Source organism: Narcine bancroftii, chromosome 12, assembly GCF_036971445.1.
Source record: "Narcine bancroftii isolate sNarBan1 chromosome 12, sNarBan1.hap1, whole genome shotgun sequence".
In the NCBI taxonomy this organism is placed as follows: Eukaryota; Metazoa; Chordata; class Chondrichthyes; order Torpediniformes; family Narcinidae; genus Narcine; species Narcine bancroftii.
Window position 1 is genome coordinate 66,253,454 of NC_091480.1, and position 18,814 is coordinate 66,272,267.

The 18,814-nt window shown below is 45.2% G+C and overlaps 1 protein-coding gene and 1 long non-coding RNA gene across 5 annotated transcripts in view; one reads left to right on the top strand and one right to left on the bottom strand.

Annotated features, from left to right (window-relative positions):
• Positions 1-2,994: 2,994 nt before the first annotated feature.
• On the bottom strand, positions 2,995-8,839 carry bcdin3d (BCDIN3 domain containing). Its single transcript, XM_069906652.1, has 2 exons — positions 8,574-8,839; positions 2,995-3,600 (listed from the first exon to the last, which is right to left on the bottom strand). Exons 1-2 carry the CDS (start codon positions 8,793-8,795, stop codon positions 3,055-3,057), a joined length of 768 nt encoding a protein of 255 aa, XP_069762753.1. The 5' UTR covers positions 8,796-8,839; the 3' UTR covers positions 2,995-3,054.
• LOC138747438 (uncharacterized) overlaps positions 8,425-18,814 on the top strand; it is a 37,681-nt gene continuing 27,291 nt past the window's right edge. For all 4 annotated transcript variants that reach the window (XR_011347496.1, XR_011347498.1, XR_011347497.1 and 1 more), the window contains exons 1-2: positions 8,425-8,693; positions 9,002-9,069. This is a non-coding gene — a long non-coding RNA (uncharacterized lncRNA). The remainder of the gene's footprint in view (positions 8,694-9,001; positions 9,070-18,814) is intronic.

Below are 18,814 nucleotides of genomic sequence, written 5' to 3' on the forward strand. Positions count from 1 at the left end.
GAGTTTCAACATGGACAAGATGGGGGAGAGGATCATGGACTTCAGGAGGACCGGGAACAACCACCCTCCACTACACATCAACAACTCTAGTGGAGAGAGTGGAGACACCAAGTTTCTTGGAGTTCACTTAACTAGTGACCTATCGTGGACACTCAAAATCTCACTTGTCAAGAAGGTGCAACAGCGACTGCACTTCCTGAGAAGACTGAAGCGGGTAAGGATACCGGCCACCATCATGTCAACCAATCCGGAGCTCTATCAAGAGAGTCCAGGCCGGCTGCATCACATAGCGTGGGTACAGTTGCTGCAGAGAATTGAAATGGTGGTCAATCCACAGGACCATAAGAGTGGCAGAGATGATTACTGGAGTCTCCTTTCCCCTCCCTTCCCCCAGTCAACATGATCATTGTTCAAAAAAATCAAAGACCCCTTCCACCCTGCATACAGCATCTTTCAGTTGATCTTGTGCGGGGGGGGGGGGTGGGGGGGGTAGAGATACATGAGTATCAGAGACAGCACCACCAGGCTGAGGAACAACTTCCCACAGGCATACATGCTATGTCTAGGTGTGTGTCAGGATGTTTTGCACAGAGGACCAGAGAACACTGTTTTGTTGGGTTGTACTTGTACAATCAGATGATAATAAACTTGACTGCTGTCAGGTCAATCTCAAATAATTTCATGGTGTTTATCTGCCAAGTCCCATTGCGTGGAACAAACAAATGATGGAAATGTGTAATTCTACAGACACCATAATAACCTACTGAGACAACAGGCTGCAAATGGTTGTCAAATCTAGAGATTATTTTGAGTGGCAAGTTTCCTGCATAGCTCCAGAATTCCGTGACAACTCCCATTCCCACTAAACCTCTCAAAAGCATCCTTGCTGTTGCATCCCAACATGGTACAGGAGCTGCTCAAGATCAGAAGCTACAGAAGGCAGTGAATGCAGCTCAGAAAATCATACAAACTTCCCTCCCCAGATTCCATCTTCCAGTGCCTTAGACAGGCAGCCAAAATTAGTGAAGGAGTCATCACACCCCAGGCACACACTCTTCTCCCATCTGGGAGAAGGCTTGAGAACGTGAAAGCATGCACCAACAGGCTTAAAGACAGTTTCTTCCCCCTCCCCCCACACCACCTTCAGCCATCTGGATCCAGAATGAACCTCAGTGCTCTTCACACTGCCTTTTCTTTTACCAATTGATTTACCTTTTCATTGTAATCCCATACTCTGCAAATCATAACCTTTACACAGCTGCGTGAATGTTAGAGAACCAGTTATCTCTTTGCACAAGAGGTATTTTATGAGAAAGAAACCCTTCCAAGCCCAAATTACCTCCAGCCATACCTATTCCAAGATGTGGCTGGGCAGCCTCCAAGATTCCACCACCTGTATCCCAACCCACATCAACCATCAAGGGTCAAGTCACTTGTGTTCATTTTACTTTGATGTCTCACCCTGCAAAGCCCACCAACTTAAAACCAAAACTTGCCTTTAAATCCCTCAAATTGATTCCCTACATCAGTGACAACCTTCAACCAGCACCCTCCAAGTTTCATCACCCTGTGCCTGTTGATATTTTGTTCCACCGACAGCTTGAATTTCCAACCCAAAAACTCTTAATGTTAAATTTTTAGATTATTCATCGAAAAGGTCAGATAAAGCTTCACTATTAGAAATTAATGTGCTACAAGGACTCACAGGTGATAATGACCAGATAATATTCTCAGAGGGCATGAAAGCTGCCCAAAGCTTTCAGACAAGTACCTGTTCAGCTTTAAATAACCAACCTATCTGAAGGTACAGAAGGTAGAGATCTTTGTTTAATCCTCGTTAATGCAAGGGCACTGAGGAGCTGAGACAAAGGGGAAGTCCCTCAAACAACAAAGGGTAGCAGAAAAAAGGAGAAATGACAAGGGACCACAGGGTATTGAGAACAACAATGTACTTTGTTGAGAATGTATAGATATGACTGACACTATGGGTGTAAAAAGATGTTTTTTTTGTTTGTAAATAATTTATTGTAAATAAAGTACTTTTTAAAAAAAAACACATCCTCAGCACTGCACTCACAGTCTGGAAAGTACCCAGTCCCAGAAGTGAAATTTAAATTGACTGGGTAACATTACAGCTGAGGCAGGAAGGAACATGTGACAGAGGACTGCTGTACACTAAAGTGGCAAGTTTATAATCAGTATGGTTAAAATAGACTTTTATTTTAAAACCTCCAAGATAAACTAATGTTACTAATGCTTCAAAAAATACTTCAGGTTATTGCAGTTTGGATACTAACAACAGAGAACTTGAAAAAATACCTGTTCAGAATAAACATTCGGTCAGGAAAATTTGGGAAAAACAACAATTCCAAAAGGCTTTGGACCAATAGATGCAGAGAGAGAAAAAAAATACAAGAGAAGCCAGCTGAACCGTGAAGATGGAACTTGAACCTGACAGGATGTTTTTGAGGGGGTGAATAATTTTAAATGTAGCCGTACAGCACGGTAACAGGCCCTTTCAGCCCACGAGTCCGTGCCACCCAAATACCACAATTGACCTATAGCCCCTGTATGTTTTTGAAGAGGGAGGAAACTGGAACCCCCAGGGGGAGGGGGATCCCACGCAGACACGGGGAGAACGTACAAACAGCGCAGGATTCGAACCCTGGTCCCGATCACTGTAATGATATTGCGTTAACCAACCATGCCACCCATAATTTGGAACAGATTCAAATAATATTCACTGATCAAATTTCTATGGTCGGTTAATGGGAAGGGGAAAATTGGAAGACATGGGAAGAGGTCAAATCACCTTCACAGGCTGGCCCAATCACTCTGAAAACACACAAGCTCAAGGATTTTTGTTGAACCAGTGTAGAGAGAAACACCATCTGCCCATGTTGTGATGCATTCAAACAAGAGCCTCAGTTTCAATGACAAATTCATTCACAACCACAAATATTTTCATACACACAGAAGAGACCAAGCTTCATGTGAAATTTTAAAAAAAACTTTAATTTTAACAGTTCAAAGTTGAACATTAATTACACGTTTTCAGCTCAAGGAACATTTTTTAAACAGCAGTAAACTCCTGTTCCAATTAGTGTTACCAAAACACTGGACGAGCTCCATGTTACAATCAGTTATCAGGAACTCATGGATCTTCTGGGCCACGTCTCCTTTAATGGAGAGAGTTTTGAAGTGGTCAAACTTGCTTTTGCCCAGCTTGCGCAGTCTGCGTGCTGCAGACCGGTAGCACTTCCAGGGCTGCGGCTCAATCAGCAAAGTCTTGCAAAGTCGCGATAGACAAAGGAGGAAATCCAACAGCCCCTGGTCACCATGATGGAGATGGATCCACATTGTCACAGACATGCAAAAGCAAATATCAAAGGACGTGCAATGCCATTTGTCCAAGTAGGGCTTTAACACTGCCTCTCGAGAAGCCGGGTCCATTATATCCAAAGTGACATACAAGATGGATTCAGCATAGGGATTGGATTCGGTGGCTCGTTGAATCAGGTCAGCATCAATGTCACAGCTGAGTAGTTTCAGGTTTTGTTTCATCTCACAAAGGTGCTTGTATATGGCAACACTGAAATCCTGAGGGAAGATATTTGGGCAGTCATTCACTTGTGAATTGGAATCAAAGGACATTTACAACAGAACACCTGGGAGCCATAAAACCAGGTATGTTGCAGACACAAGAATAACTTGCATTTCCAAACTAAAAGATACCCCCAAAACACATTTTGAGTGCATTGATTGGATAACAATTTCGCCCCCCCCCCCACAAAAGGTTTGCCTTCTGGAAAAAAAATTGGGGATTATGATGGACAACTTCAAGCTGAACACAAAGATATTTTCAGATTTGCTGCATCACGTCAGAAATTGGAGAAACATCAACTTTTATAGAATTTAGCCTGGTTAATCAGAATGCTACCGAGCCAAGCTCTCAGGTTGACAGCACCTGTTGCACAACAAATGTGAGGAGCCCAGGGTTTGTCTGGGTCACCAATTTTACAACCAAAGTAGAGCTCATAGGCTCTCAATAAGTGCAGTCATGCTGCGTCTTTGAGCCTTAAACATATACTCACCACAAATGTACCAGAATGTATCGCAGCTGTTGCGACATTGACGAGACATTTCTGCTGTATTGAATCTTCCTGAAGACAATAAATGCTGTTAAGTACACCCACTCTGCTATTGCCTGAATAACATGAGTTCAATCTATATCAATGTCATGCACAGCATCTGTTTATGTGAGCTGTTATTATAGCTTGTCTGCATCTATCCTCACCAAGCATGCCAAGGCCCAAATCAAAATTTGCGTAGTACCTGCACTTGAGTGCATGCCCAGGCAGGATGGGACTGACCAAAACAGCTGGCTTTGTGGGCAATATACTGGTCGACTTAAAATAGGGCAGGAAATTACAAAAACAGGTCATATCTAATAAATGCTACAGGATAGGAAAATTTTAAGATTATTTTCATGATCAGCAGCTCAAAATCCATAAAATACACCCAAAATTGTTCGGGAAGCAAATCCTCATTGTCCAGTGCAGTGGTTCTCAACCTTCCCTTCCCACTCACAGACCACCTTAAGCAATCCCTTACTAATCACAGAGCACCAATGGCATAAGGATTACTTAAAGTGGTCTGTGAATGGAAAGGAAAAGCTTGAGAACCACTGGCTTAGTCACAGGCAACTTGCAGGAGGAACAAGTAAATAGCACAGGAACTGAGTTACAGGGAAAGGCTAATCAGGTTACCACTTTATGCCCTGGTGTGTCAAAGAATGAGAGATTTGATAGAGGTATTTAAAATTATGAGGGGTATAGACTATAAATATAGATAGGCTTTTTCCACCGAGGGTAGGTGAGATACAACCCAGAGGACATGGGCAAGATTGAAAGATGAAAAGTTTAGTTGGAACGTGAGGGGAAACTTCTTCATGAAGTGAGTGGTGGGAGTGCAGAACGAGTTGTCAGCTGAAGTGGTGAACGTGGGCTCAATTTTAACATTTAAGAAGAATTTAGACAGTCACATGGATGGGAGGGGGATGGACAGCTATGGACTGGGTGCAGAGTGGGACGAGGCAGAATAATAGCTCGGCACAGACAGAAACAGGCCCTTTGGCTTTTCTAGTGCTGTAATGTTCTATGGAAGAGAAATGGTGAAGTACAGAGTCAACAAAAATAGAGGTACATTTAATTCAGGAATGCATGACAGGCAAGGAGTGAAATATTCTACATTTCAGTCATTTTACAGGAGAGCAAAAGTTCCTTTCTCATTACACAAATTGTATGAAAAGGATTAGGTAGTCCCTACAAAAAAGATCAGAACTACCTGTAAAACAGCCTCAGTACAGAAAAATTATGAAAATGCAGGAAAATGGAAGGACCAGAACACAGTGAAACATGAAAGTCTGCAGACACTGTGATTGTCGTAAAACTTTGCTTGTTCCTTGAAGAAGGGCTCAGGCTCAAAACATCAACACTATGGATGCTACAAGACTGGCTAAGTTCCTCCAGCATTTTGGTATGTTTTTACAAGGGCCAGAACACAACTCCTCATTGGTTTGTAAACTTACCTAGCAATGCCCAAACACTGAATGAAAGCTGAACAAGAGCTCTGGTTCCCAGTACTAGCATCCAAAAGGAACACAATTGAAGGATGAAAATTTAATTAGCAACGTTCGTTGAGGATTTGAAATGTTGCCCAATAAAATAAGGAATATGTTCGATAACTCAAATTGCAGTGAAAGGAGATCACAAAGTGATTCTCTTCAAAAGAAATTCGAAGTGCCTGGGGGTGTAGGTTAATTGGGTGTCACGGGATCATGGGCTGAAATGGCCTGTTACTGTGCTGCACGTCAACATTTAAAATTTAGAAATACAAGCTTCATGGGCCAAAAGGCCTCAAAATTGTGCAAGAGTGGATGCTGTTGAAACTACAAGGAAATGAGCAGCACATACTGAAACAAGGTCACGTGGATTGCTTTCAACCATCAAATCAAAATAACTTAACAGATTTCCAATAAACACCATCACTCAAAACAAGTTGGATACTCATTGCCATTAAACATTAAAAACAAAACACTGATCTGCAAAGTCACCCTCACCTGCAGATCAGCAGGTAAACAGGCATCAGACTTGCAGTTCAATCTTGGACAATTCCAATGTGTCTCCGACACCAATTCTGCTGTCAGGATTTCAGTGAAATACAAAATCTTATGAGAAGAGGCAGATTTTTGCCCTTGGCTGAACTGAATTTGTGAAATTCAGCAGCAATCAAGGGTGGGAGGTCAAATGAAGACAAGTCAAAACTGCAACTACTGATGAATGATGGTACAGGAAACAGTCAGAGTTCGTGATTTAAACAAAGCTGGCAACAATACCGTTAAGAGGCCATCAGTAAGACACTAGGAAAGTGGACCGTGAACTTCCTGCAATATTTAAGATATTAAAGCCACGACTGATTTAATTGCCAGAATTGGTGGCACTAAACAGGGGTAATGGTCAACTCACTCCACCTTGCGGAGGTGTGATCCAAAATGGACAACTGGACGACAAATATTTTACTTCCTGAACACTTTTGGGTGTATTTTATAAATTTTGGGCTGCTAATCATTAAAATCAACTTCAGATTTTCCTATCATGTACTGCTTTTGAGATTTCCTGTCACATTGATATTGATCAAATGCCTGTTGATGCACACGTTCTTCAGGCAAAAGCACACTGAGTGTACTTAACATCTGCTTACTGTTTACGGTCTTCAGGAAGATTAAATACAGCAGAAGTATCTTGTCAATTTCGCGGGGAGCGGATTCAGTGTTCCCATGGAGTCCCAACTAGCGTCAGCTCCTTTAAATGGCCTGTAAATGAAGGGGGTGGATTTATTTAAAAATAGTGCAACCAGAGGGTCTGCACCCGAGGTGGCACCTATGTATGATTGGCAGCAGCCACGAGGGGTTACAGACGCCAAGGAAGCAGACAACTGGCACAGGGCACCATAAAATAAGATTATTATCCTGTTTGAGAATGAGAAGCAGACGCGACAACCCATGGGACAGGGACCATGGTGGCAGACCAGTGAGGGTTTCTGCAGTTGAAGAAACAGAGACAGCAGGCTGTTGGTGACTCGAGGCGAGGAACCCACTCAAGCTGTGGGCGACAGCAATCGAGGGATTCACACCAGGCTGCAGATTGGCTTAAGGGGTACCACATATCAGAACTGGGATGCAGAGGGCACTGAAGGGTTCCTGATTGTGTCAGAGGTTCATACCTGGAGCTTGGGCTGATGAAGGTTTGTGTGGCTGTGGGGGCTGCTGGAGGCAGATCCACTGATGGTGATTTGAGGGAACTCTTGCTACTCTTTCTCTGACTGTAAAAGGTTCTTCAAGCAATTTCTGCTGATGACAAGTCTATCTGCCTTACAGCAGGCAGAAAAAAAATTCCACATATTGTGCTGTCGTCACTACATGAAAATAAATTAAATCTTGAACAGCTGCAATGCACTCTGCCACTTTTGTGGCAAGTATGCAATTAAGGCTCAAAGGTGCAGCGTGACTGCACTTATTAAGAAAGCCTATGAGCTCTACTTTGGTTGCAGAATTGGTGACCAAGGCAAACCCTGGGTTTCTCAGCAGGTCAGTTGAACTAACCCAATGTGTCAGCATCGTGATGTGATTAAACGTGCCAAATTCAATCAAAGTTACTTTAATTTCCTCCATGATCCAGCAAATCTGAAATTATCTTGTGTTCAGCTTGAAGTTGTCTATCAGAATTCCAAATTTTTGTTCAGGAGGCAAAGCTTTTGATGCAATTTGCTGCCCAGCGTTATTTACAGATAGCCCAGTCAATTGGTGCTTTTAAGCTGCAGCACTCGGGTAGCTCACCTGGGACCCAGGTGCGATTAGTGGGGTAAAGGTGCTTGCAGCACCTTTTAAGCGGGGGGGGGGGGGGGGGGGGAAGAATAGCCCCAGTAAATTGCCAACCTGGCAATTTAAGGGGGATCCTGCCCCTGCGATGACACGGAAGTGACGCGTCACGCAAAGTAGCCTCCCCCACCAGCTGTCAGTCTCCCTCCTACTGTCATATGCACTCCACCCACCCCCCCTCATCTCCCACTGATCCTGGAACCTGCCCCCCCCCCCCCCCCACAACATCAATCTCTGCCCTCATGGCAGCGACTTCACTTCCCCCCAGATTGTAGCCCTCGTCTTTCCCCCTCACGGCAGTGACCTCTCACCACCACCCACCCCCCACTTCTCCACCCCAGGTCCTAGCAGTGACCCCTTCCTCTCCCTGATCACTGCAGACACTTCACCCGGGGGGTGGGGGGATTCTCTGTGACATCAGCCCTGACGTCACAGGAGTAACCGGGTTGGTCATTGGGCTGTTCAAACTGCCCTGGGTAAGTTTAACTGGGTTCCCTGACAACCTCCGAGGTAGGGCAGGGACCTGGTTGACTTTGGATGACGCTGACCCGGTCGGACCCGTTCAAGATGCCCGGCTCATGGCAGTTTGAAAGCGCCCACTGGTTTCTTGGCGGGCCTCGGGCCCGGTGCCTACCCCACTGTTGCAGCCCACGTCCAGTGCCAGCGACACCACTCCGCCTCCTCCCGCCGAGAATCCCGCCACTAAATCGGCGGCCGGTATCAATCGCAGCCTCTCTCCTGGGGGGTTGAACCGGTAATAATTGGCGAAGTTGCCGTAGGGAGCTGCTCCGGGCTCCTCCTCGCCATTCTCCGACTTCGAACTCACGGTCTTCGCCCCGCCGATGGAAGCCGCCATTGAGGGGGTCCGTCACGGAACCAACTCCCCCCCCACCCCACCCACTTCGGGAGCCGTGAACAAAGGTTCCGCTCCAATCTCTCTGTCGCGCCTTTATACTCTTGTCTCGGGACGCTTTTTTTCGTTCATATCACAAAAATAACAAATAGTAGCAACAAAAATGGAATTTAAAACTATATTCTAATTTCATTTTTTTTTTATTTTAGGAATGTACAGATGAAATTACCGTTAAAACAAGATCAGAAGCAGATCTATTCTCATGAAGATGTGTTAGGTAATTTGTCTCTCATTGGTATTTTAGAATTGCATCTAGTTCGATGTTTCTTACACAGAAACATAGCGAGTTTCCAATAATGGTGCAAATGCAGATTTTCCATTCATGTCTTCCCCATCTCATGGGGATCTTTTAAATTATAAAATTAATTGTTCATCCTTGGTGTAATATTGCCATACATACAAAACAAAACTCATACAAATGAACAGCAGGGGCAGTCAATTCAATTCCTTGAGTCCGCTCTACTGTTCAATTACAATTGGAAGTGGAGGTTCAGATCTGGAGCCTGGGCTGCTGACTGGAGGCTACGGGAGGGCCGGAGGCGAATCCACTGACACTCGGTGACTCTGGGGGGACTCTTGCTTCTCTTTCTCTGACTGTAAGGGGTGCCAGGCAATTTCTGATGACTGCGAATCTGTCTGGTTTACGGCAGACTCAAGCTAATTTTGTGTAATATTATACCTGTTTTATTACATGACAATGAAGTAATCTTGAATCTTTCTTGGCCCTTCTTCTCTCTTCCCCCTCGACCTTCCTCGAGAAGACACTGTGGTGATATGTAATTACACCACTAGGTCACCAGGGGTCATCCCAGAGCTACAGTCTAGCTTTCCGGGTTCGTCTTGCAGAGAGACAAGGCCTCTTAGTGGACATATTAGTTTATTAAAGCTGTCTTATACTCGCACTGCTGGTGTGGTTATTGTCACTACAGACACTCTGCAGGCTTCACCCAGAGAGTAAGTGAGGCTTCGCTTGTTACAGTAGATGCGGCCGGTTTTACAGCCCCAGTCTTGCTCTGTCCTTACCGACAGTGCAAGGAGTTGGAAGTCTGATTCCTTTCTAGACTGAGAATTGCCCAGGCTGATTCCTCTGTGTAAGATTTGATCTTATGTCGGGATCAACAATTTAACCTGACACCATTATGTTTAAAGACAATTATTTGCATGACGAAGGTGACATCATATTAAGATGGGAGCTGTCCATGAGAACGTCAGAGGCCAAGTTGCCCGATCACAACAGTAAATGAAAAATCATGAAAATTGCTGTTTCGTCGGGTTGTTCTTGTACAATTGGGATGACAATGAACTTGAATGTGAGATCCCACAGGATTGCTGTTAACATCACACAGATTTTAAAAAATAGCTCAACCTACATCTAACTAGCATGTTAAATAATGTAGTCTTACCCTATCGGAGATATTCCTTTTTGTTTAGACGGAGCACTCGTGAAAGAACACCAACACATTTCCCACCACAGCCAGAGCATTTGCATTGACATCCATCCCAAAATGTTGTGACATATCCCCAGGGAGTTCAATGTAGTATTAGCAGGTAAAATGGAGAAATGTTTGTAGAGCTCGTCGAAAGAACCAAAGACTTGTTGATCCAAACCAAGGCTTTTATTAGCAAAAGACAGGAGCTCTTCACAGGTGGCCGACCAGTCCGGAATGATCCGACCTGGTTAGGGACACAACCCTTTAAGGCCCAGACAGTAGGCGTGGCTAAGCTCTCAGCCAATCGCTGTAAGCACAGTCATTACATACTCTAGATACTGTAACTATATACATTGGTGATAGGTCTGTACTATCACATTCACCCCTTCTTGGAGAACTGACCCTGGAAAAAAAACAAAAAAACGAGGGAGAGAATGAAAGGAAGGGGTAGGTTAAGGACTGTAGCGGTCAGGGGGTCTGACCATCCGGCGTGACTGCCGTGGTGCCGGGATTGGGGTCGCTGGAGTGGTGTCGCCAGCGGGCTCGTCGGGTGCGACCGCTCCTTCGCTCAATTCCCCAGATTGTCAGCAGGGTGGCCCGGGTCGTTGGGGTGCTTGCTGTTGATCCTTCTGTTGCGGCATGGGGCCTGGGGAATAAAGAGTTGGGGAAGGTTGGGTTGGGGGGTTTGCTGGGTCTACTGCGTCCTGAGCTAGGTCCCGCATCGAACCGCCCGTCTGGGAACTCAACGTAGGCGTAATGCGGGTTCGCGTGGAGTAGAGTCACTCGGTCGACCAAGGGGTCGTTCTTTGAGTGCCGGACGTGGCGTCGCAAAAGGATGGGGCCAGGGACGGTGAGCCATGCCGGTACAGTGGTTCCTGATTCGGATTTCCTCGGGAAAAGGAACATCCTTTCGTGGGGGATGGCATTTGTTGTGGTACATAGGAGGGAGCGGATGGAGTGTAAGGCACTAGTGAGAACCTCCTGCCAGTGAACCTCCTGCCAGTGAGAGGTGGGGAGACCTTTAGACCGGAGAGCCAGTGTAACCGCTCTCCATATAGTGGCATTCTCCCTCTCGACCTGGCCGTTACCGCGTGGGTTATAGCTGGTGGTCCTGCTTGAAGCGATACCACACTCCAGAAGGTACTGTTGCAGCTCTGCGCTCATGAATGAGGACCCCCTATCACTGTGGATGGAATTGGGGTACCCGAAAATGGCGAAAATACTGTGAAGGGCCTGTATCACTGAGGTGGCACTGGTGTCTGGGCAGGGCACAGCGAACGGGAAGCAGGAGTACTCGTCGATGGCCGTAAGGATGCAGTTATTACGGTTGGTCGACGATAGGGGCCCCTTAAAGTCTACGCTAAGACGCTCAAAGGGGCGGGTGGCTTTGATAACGTGGGAGTTATCCGGACGGAAGAACTGGGGCTTGCATTCAGCGCACACCGAACAGGCTCGGGTCATGGAGCGGATCTCCTCGACTGTGTAGGGTAGGTTGCGCGCCTTCACTAAGTAGGCAAACCTAGTGACCCCTGGATGACAGAGTGCCTTATGGAGTTTCTGTAGTCTGTCCATCTGTATGCTGGCGCACATCCCCCTGGAGAGCGCGTCAGGCGGGTCGTTGAGCTTACCAGGCCGGTACAGGATGTCATAGTTAAAGGTGGAGAGTTCGATTCTCCATCTGGCGATTTTGTTATTTTTTTATCTTACCACGCTGGGTGTTGCTGAACATGAAGGAGACCGCACGTTGATCAGTCAACAGTGTAAAGCGCCTCCCACCGAGGTAATGTCTCCAACGAAGCACCGCTTCAACTATGGGCTGGGCCTCCTTCTCGATCGAGGAATGTCTACTCTCTGGACCCTGGAGGGTTCTGTAGAAGAAGGCTACAGGCCGACCGGCCTGGTTCAAGGTGGCTGCCAGGGCGAAGTCAGATGCATCGCTCTCGACTTGAAATGGGACAGACTCATCGATCGCGTGCAGCGTCGCAGCGGTGATGTCAGATTTGATTCGATCGAAAGCCACTCTGGCTTCGGTCGAGAGGGGAAAGAAGGTGGTCTTGATAAGAGGATGCGCCTTGTCGGCGTAGTGTGGAACCCATTGGGCGTAATATGAGAAAAGGCCCAGGCAACTTTTGAGCACTTTCTGTGTATGGGGGGGGGGGGGGGGGAGGGGGGCGGGTGTAAGTCCATTAGGGGACGCGTGCAGTCAGGATCTGGCATGACTATCCCGTTCTCCACCATGCAACCTAGAATCGCGAGTCGTGTGGTCCGGAAGACACACTTGTCCAAATTGTAAGTCAGGTTCAGCCGACGGGCAGTTGAAGATGGAAGGATATGAACTGGGGGAAGGACAGTATGACTAGGCAGAGTAACAGACTGGAAGGGCCTGTTTCTGTGGTGTATGGTTCTATGGGAGTAACTCAATACCACACACTGGCTGAAAAGCAAAAAAATCAATTATTACTGTCAAGAAGACTCTGAAATGCTGAGAATCTGCAATAAAAGGAAAAAACAGTTTGTAACATAGAATGGGTCTATAAACATGTGAAGTAAAACAAAGGGTTAATACCTTTGATGGGAACTGAAAATAAAAGGAAAATCTCATTGCATAAAACTGGAGTTAAAACTCTTTAATCCAATCCTCAAGGACCCTCACCACCCAGGCCAGGCCCTCTTCACTCTGCCACCATCAGGAAGGAGGTACAGGAGCCTAAAGACGAGCACTCAGCGGGCACAAGGACAGCTTCTTTCCCTCCACCATCAGAATCTTGAATGATCAATGAACCACAGACACTGCCTCACTTTGACTTTTCGTGCACTATTTTTATTTATTTTGTAAGGCGGGTTTTATAGAAATGTTTGCGCTGCCGCAAAACAACATGTTCATGGCAATAAATTCTGTTTCTGATTTAAGGGGGAACTTTCCACCTACAAATTTCTATATTATTTTTCACATCCTTTCTTTGACATCCCAAAGCACTTTACAGCCAATGAAGAACCTTTGAAAAATAGTCACTTTTTAATGTGGAAAAAAACCCACAGGAACCAACTTGTGCACCGCAAGCTCCAACAAACAGTAATGTGGCAATAGATTGGGAGTGGGGGAAGTTTTAGTACTGTGTATTGGGAAGCAGGGTCATCATCCGTGGGAATCTCAAAGATGGCACATCTGCTTCTTCCCATGGGCAGTGAGAATGTGAACGACCACGTGCACTGAAGGATCAGCGGTGAAAGATCAGGGCTTGGTGTGGATTTGAACCCACATTCCTCTGGCTCCAAGGCAAGAGTACAACATGGGAAAAAAAAGCTATTCGAGAGTACAACACGAGCGTCTGCCGACACTGTGGTTGAAGTAAAAGCACATGACGCTGGAGAAAATCAGCAGGTCAGTGTCCTTTAATGTAGCAAAGGTAAAGATGTAGAACCAACATTTCAGGCTTGAGCCCTTCATCAAGGTATGGATAAAATGTCAGCAGGTGCCCGAACAAAATGGTGGGGGAGAGGGGCAGGGGGAGGAGCATGGTCCCACAGGCAGAAGGTAATAGGTGGAGAAGGGAGGGAGGGCACAGCAGAAAATAGGGGGAGGGGGGATCTCTCTGTGAATGGAAAGGGTAGGGGTGGAGAGATGGAGGAAAGGAGACAGAGGAATGGGGAGGGAGGGAAAGCAGGGAGTGGGCTAAATTGGCCATCCCCCCTCCCCCTGTTTGGTGCTGTTACCCCCCACCCTTATCACCTATCACCTCCTGCCCTATGGGACTGTGCTCCTCCCCCTGCCCCTCCCTGCCACCATTTTTATTTGGACGCCTGCCTACATTTTGTCCACACCTTGATGTAGGCCTCAAGCCCAAAATGTCGGTTCTGTATCTTTATCTTTGCTACATAAAGGGACACGGTTTGACTTGCTGAGTTTCTCCAGCCTCGTGGTTTTTACTTTTAAATAAAAGAATTCAATGGTTTAATGCAGAAAAATAATGGGCCATATATATGATTAAATATGAGAAATATGGTCCCAAAAAATTTTCTTATAAAAATGCATTTTATTCACTTTATCCCCATGTAAAAAAAAAATCTTCATACTGTTCAATCGGCATTGACACTGAAACTTGAAGCTGGGAGTTGTAAGAGCATATGTTACACATCAGATAAATCGGTCCCATTTTAAACATGAAACTGGCTACAACACATGGAAAATTTGCTTCATTTTTCTCTACCTCCTGTTATATCACATCTCAAGTAACAAAATAATCTTTTACATTTTCACAGCCCTGCTGGCCTGCCTCAAAGTAATATTTCTTCATCAGCTTTCACATCCTTTACCGGCCACCATTATGTCAACCTTCTACAGGAGCCCTAACAAGAGTGTCTGGCAGGCTGTATCACAGTGTGGGTACAGTTGCTGCAGAGAAATGGATCGGAGGTCAATCCACAGGACTATAAGAGTGGCGGAGAGGATGACTGGAGGCTCCCCAAGCAAATAACCCCCCCCCCGCCTCTTCTCCTCCATTGACATGATCTACAGGGAGTGTTGGCTGAAGAAGGCTTGCAAAATCATAGAGGACCCCATGCACAGCATCTTTCAGCTGCTCCCACTGGGGAAGAGATCCAGGAGGATCAGAGCCAGCACCACCAGGCTGAGGAACAGCTTCTTCCCATGGGCAGTGAGAATGTGAACGACCAAAGGAACTGCTCACACTAACCCTCCGAGACTCTCATATTCATGAAACAATATTCATTTATTTAATTAATTGTTTGTATAGATGAATACTTGTCCTCCATATGTATTGTTTGTCTGTATGTGTTGTGACAGATTATGTTGTGTTTGTTTTGTATGTAGATATGTTTTTGGGAGATAAATTGGGGCAGGTTTTTTAGTGTAGGCCCCATTCAAACACTTTAAAACAGATTTTATTTAAAATACTGGAGCTCTGCTCATGCTAGACATGTTGGCCCCAGAGCTTTTGCAAGAGCTTTGGAGGGTGCCCCAGAGACTTCACTAATGGATTGTCGTTTACAAAAAAACAACAGATGAAAGAACTTGTCGGAGCCACAGACTGTCTGGAGTGGAACTTGCTGTTCTAAGAGGGTTGTGTGGTTTTGCAAGCAGAGAGAGTCAAATAGGCTTTCTCTCTCAGAGAGAGAGAGAAAAACAGAGATCAGTTCTACAGTTTGACAGTCAGCAGCAACAGCTGGGACTGGAACAGCACAAGCTGGCAAACTTGTGGAAACCCCCATTTGGAAGACAGTTTGTGAGTGCTTAGTTCAGCCTGCTCAAAGCCCTTGTGGTTCATGCAAGAGGAGAGGACTGGCTGCCTAATGTTTCACTTGAAAAATAAGAGAAACTAAAAGGAACTCTGTGGTGACCGGAAAGAAAGAGGTTATCATCTGGAGAACCCTGAGGGGAAAGTTTCTTCAGTAAGACGCTGAAGTGGCTGATTAAAAAGGATTCAGTTGTTGGTGTCCAGTGTACAACAAACCTCTTTCTCTGAAAACTGTCAAGAACCTTCCTGAGCGGTAACCATTTACTTTTCAAGCACCAACGCCTGGTGAACTTTATACATGTTAAATTCTGTGCACAATATAAGAATTGCCTACAACCAGTGAACTTGGAGGAATGAGAAGTGAGATTGGACTGTGAATCAAAGAACTTTTCTGAACTTGACACACACATTACATAAACGTGCGCTTAGAATTAGAAGGGGGTTAAGTTAGGTTAGTTAAGTCAATAGTGATAAGTTAAAATCTGATTCTGTTTTCATGTCTAAAGATAATTAAAAGGAACTTTTGTTTAAGTTACCATTTGTCTTGGTGAAAATCTATTGCTGCTGGGTTTTGGGGTCCTCTGGGCTCGTAACAACAAGCACAACAATACTTGTCTGGCATGTGTATTGTGTGTCTGTATGTGTGTTATGTCTGGTTGTGTGTCTGTGTGTTTCATACCGAGGACTGGAGAATGCTGTTTTGTCGGGTTGTACTTGTACAATCAGATGACAACAAATGGGTGGTACGGTTGGAGTAGCAGTTAGCGCAACGCCTATACAGCGCAAGCGATCAGGATTGGACTGGAGTTTCTATGTTCTCCACGTGTCTGTGTGGGTTTTCCCCGGGGGCTCTGGTTTCCTCCCACACTTCAAAACGCACCGGGGGTTGTAGGTCAATTGGGTATAATTGGGCAACACAGACTTGTGGGCCGAAAGGGCCTGTTATCGTGCTGAGTGTCTAAATTTAAAAAAAATTAAAAATGGTCTTGACTTGAAGATAAAACAAACAAAAATTGAGATCATCAATGAGAGTGCACACTTAATCGTAAATTTGTTGGTATTTCAATGCATAGGCACTTCCTAAAAGCAGCTGTGCACCAGACCAGAGTTATACCATCACCAGTGCATCAATCCATCTTCTTCAGATGGGCTTATTCTCAGCCCACAATCTTTTCCTTGATTCTTGATGAAAATCCAGCATTATTATTGGCATCCTAATCGAGGTGGTCCCATTGTGCTTCATAAAAGAAGAAATCTGCCCTTTTTTTTTCCAAAACAGTGATAGGGGACAGAGATTTACGAACAGTTGGCAGGGAAGATTCGGCCAGCCAGGAGTTGATGGGAGTATACGTTACAGGGAGAAAATATGGATGGGAATGATATGGGACAGCAGAGACTTGATGGGATGAATGACCTCCTTATTCAGTGGAAGGTTACATAAGAAATGCCTATGCAGTAAAGCACAAAAATCTGCAGATGCTGCGATTGTAGTAAAAATACAAAAATTCTGGAGGAACTCAGTAGGTCTCAAAGGATCCATAGGAGGTGAAAATATATAACCAATGTTTCAGGCCTGAGCCTTTCATCAAAGTATGAATCTCTGCATCTGATTACACTGGACAACAAAGATTTTGCTTCCTGAACATTTTTGGGTGTATTTTATAGATTTTTGGCAGCTGATCACAAAAATCGCCTTCAAATTTTCCGATCATGTACCCTTTTAAGATATAATCTATTTTGGTGATTTCCTGTCATATTTTAAGTCGACTTTAAGCAGACAAAACCATGAAGTGCAACATGTCGTTGAAAATTCATTTTCTGCATTCGCACTTGGACTCCTTCCTGACGAACATGGTGAAAAGATTCACCAGGACATTGCGACCATGGAAAAGCAGTATTAGGGCAACTGGAACCCATCAATGCCGGCCGACTATTGTTGGACACTGACACGAGAGGCATCAGATGCCAAGTACAAACAAAAATCAGCGGCAAAACATATTTAGGTCAGTTGAATGAACGGAATGTGTCAGTGTCATGATGCGATTAAACAGGGTAAATTCAATAAATGTTAAATTAACATTTCTCCAACTTCCTACGTGATACAGCAAATCTGAAACTATCTTTGTGTTCAGTGAGGGAGGTGGAATGCAATTGGTGTCAGAGAATAAAGGAGTCCACCAACAAGCCAAAATGCTAAAGGGATATTCGGTTTTGTGTGTGTGGGTGGGGGTTGGGGGAACTTGGCACATTCAGATATAGTCAGTGATATTCAATCCAGACAATGCAGGTGACTGTTGTATCACCGAGACGACGATCTCTGGCAAAGTATCCATTTCATCCTGTCCCAAGAACCGACCCAAGTGCTTCATAAAAGAAGAAATCTTCCCCTTTTTTTTCCAAAACAGTGAGCTTTTGATGCAGAAACAAATCATAGACACACACTCAAATCAAGATGTTCCCTTTCAGCAATTTCATGACTGTTCGATGATAATCCATGGATCACACTATATGGTCAACCCTTTAGATTCTGTGCAGAAAGAAGTCCTTTCATCTGATCAAGTTATCTTATTCTTCTCACCTATTTTTTTTTACCTAAATGGCCTGACCAAAACTTGCATTCCACAGATTATTTTGCTGCACAATATTTTAGCTGCAGCCGCAGAACCAGAGGCCTTGACTGCTCACAGAAGCTTCAAAGTACAAACACCTTCTCAAACCATCTGCACCACTCCACTCATTGGCCTGTGCCAGCTCTCCAACCCAAATTCCTCTCTCTTGTTTCACCACCCCCACCACATTTTGCTTGATGTATTTATCCAATTCCCTTTTGATTCTGCCTTCCACCGCCTCCCCAGACAATAAATCTCGGCCAAAACGCCTCTCAAATCTCTCTCTTTGTACTCTTCCGAAGAGATCCCAAATTTCTTTGCGCTGAGCTACAGCTCAGAGAGCTTTGCCCCGTTCTTTGGTAATTGTGCCACCTTGTTCTCCAATCTGTGGACATTAAATGGCATGATTGTTTTATCCCACTCCCCTGGGGAAGGGAGAGGGAGGCCACCCACTCCTTTGAAGACCCATTGAAGATTGTAGACATGCCATTTAGGGCAGCACAGGTGGTATAGCAGTTAGTGCAATACCTTTACGGTGCCAGCCAAGGTTTGAATCCCATGCTGTCTGTAAGGAGTTTGTACATTCTCCCCATGTCTGTGTGGGTTTTCCCCAGGGGCTCCAGTTACCTCCCACCCTTCAAAATGTACTGGGGGGTGGTAGGTTCATT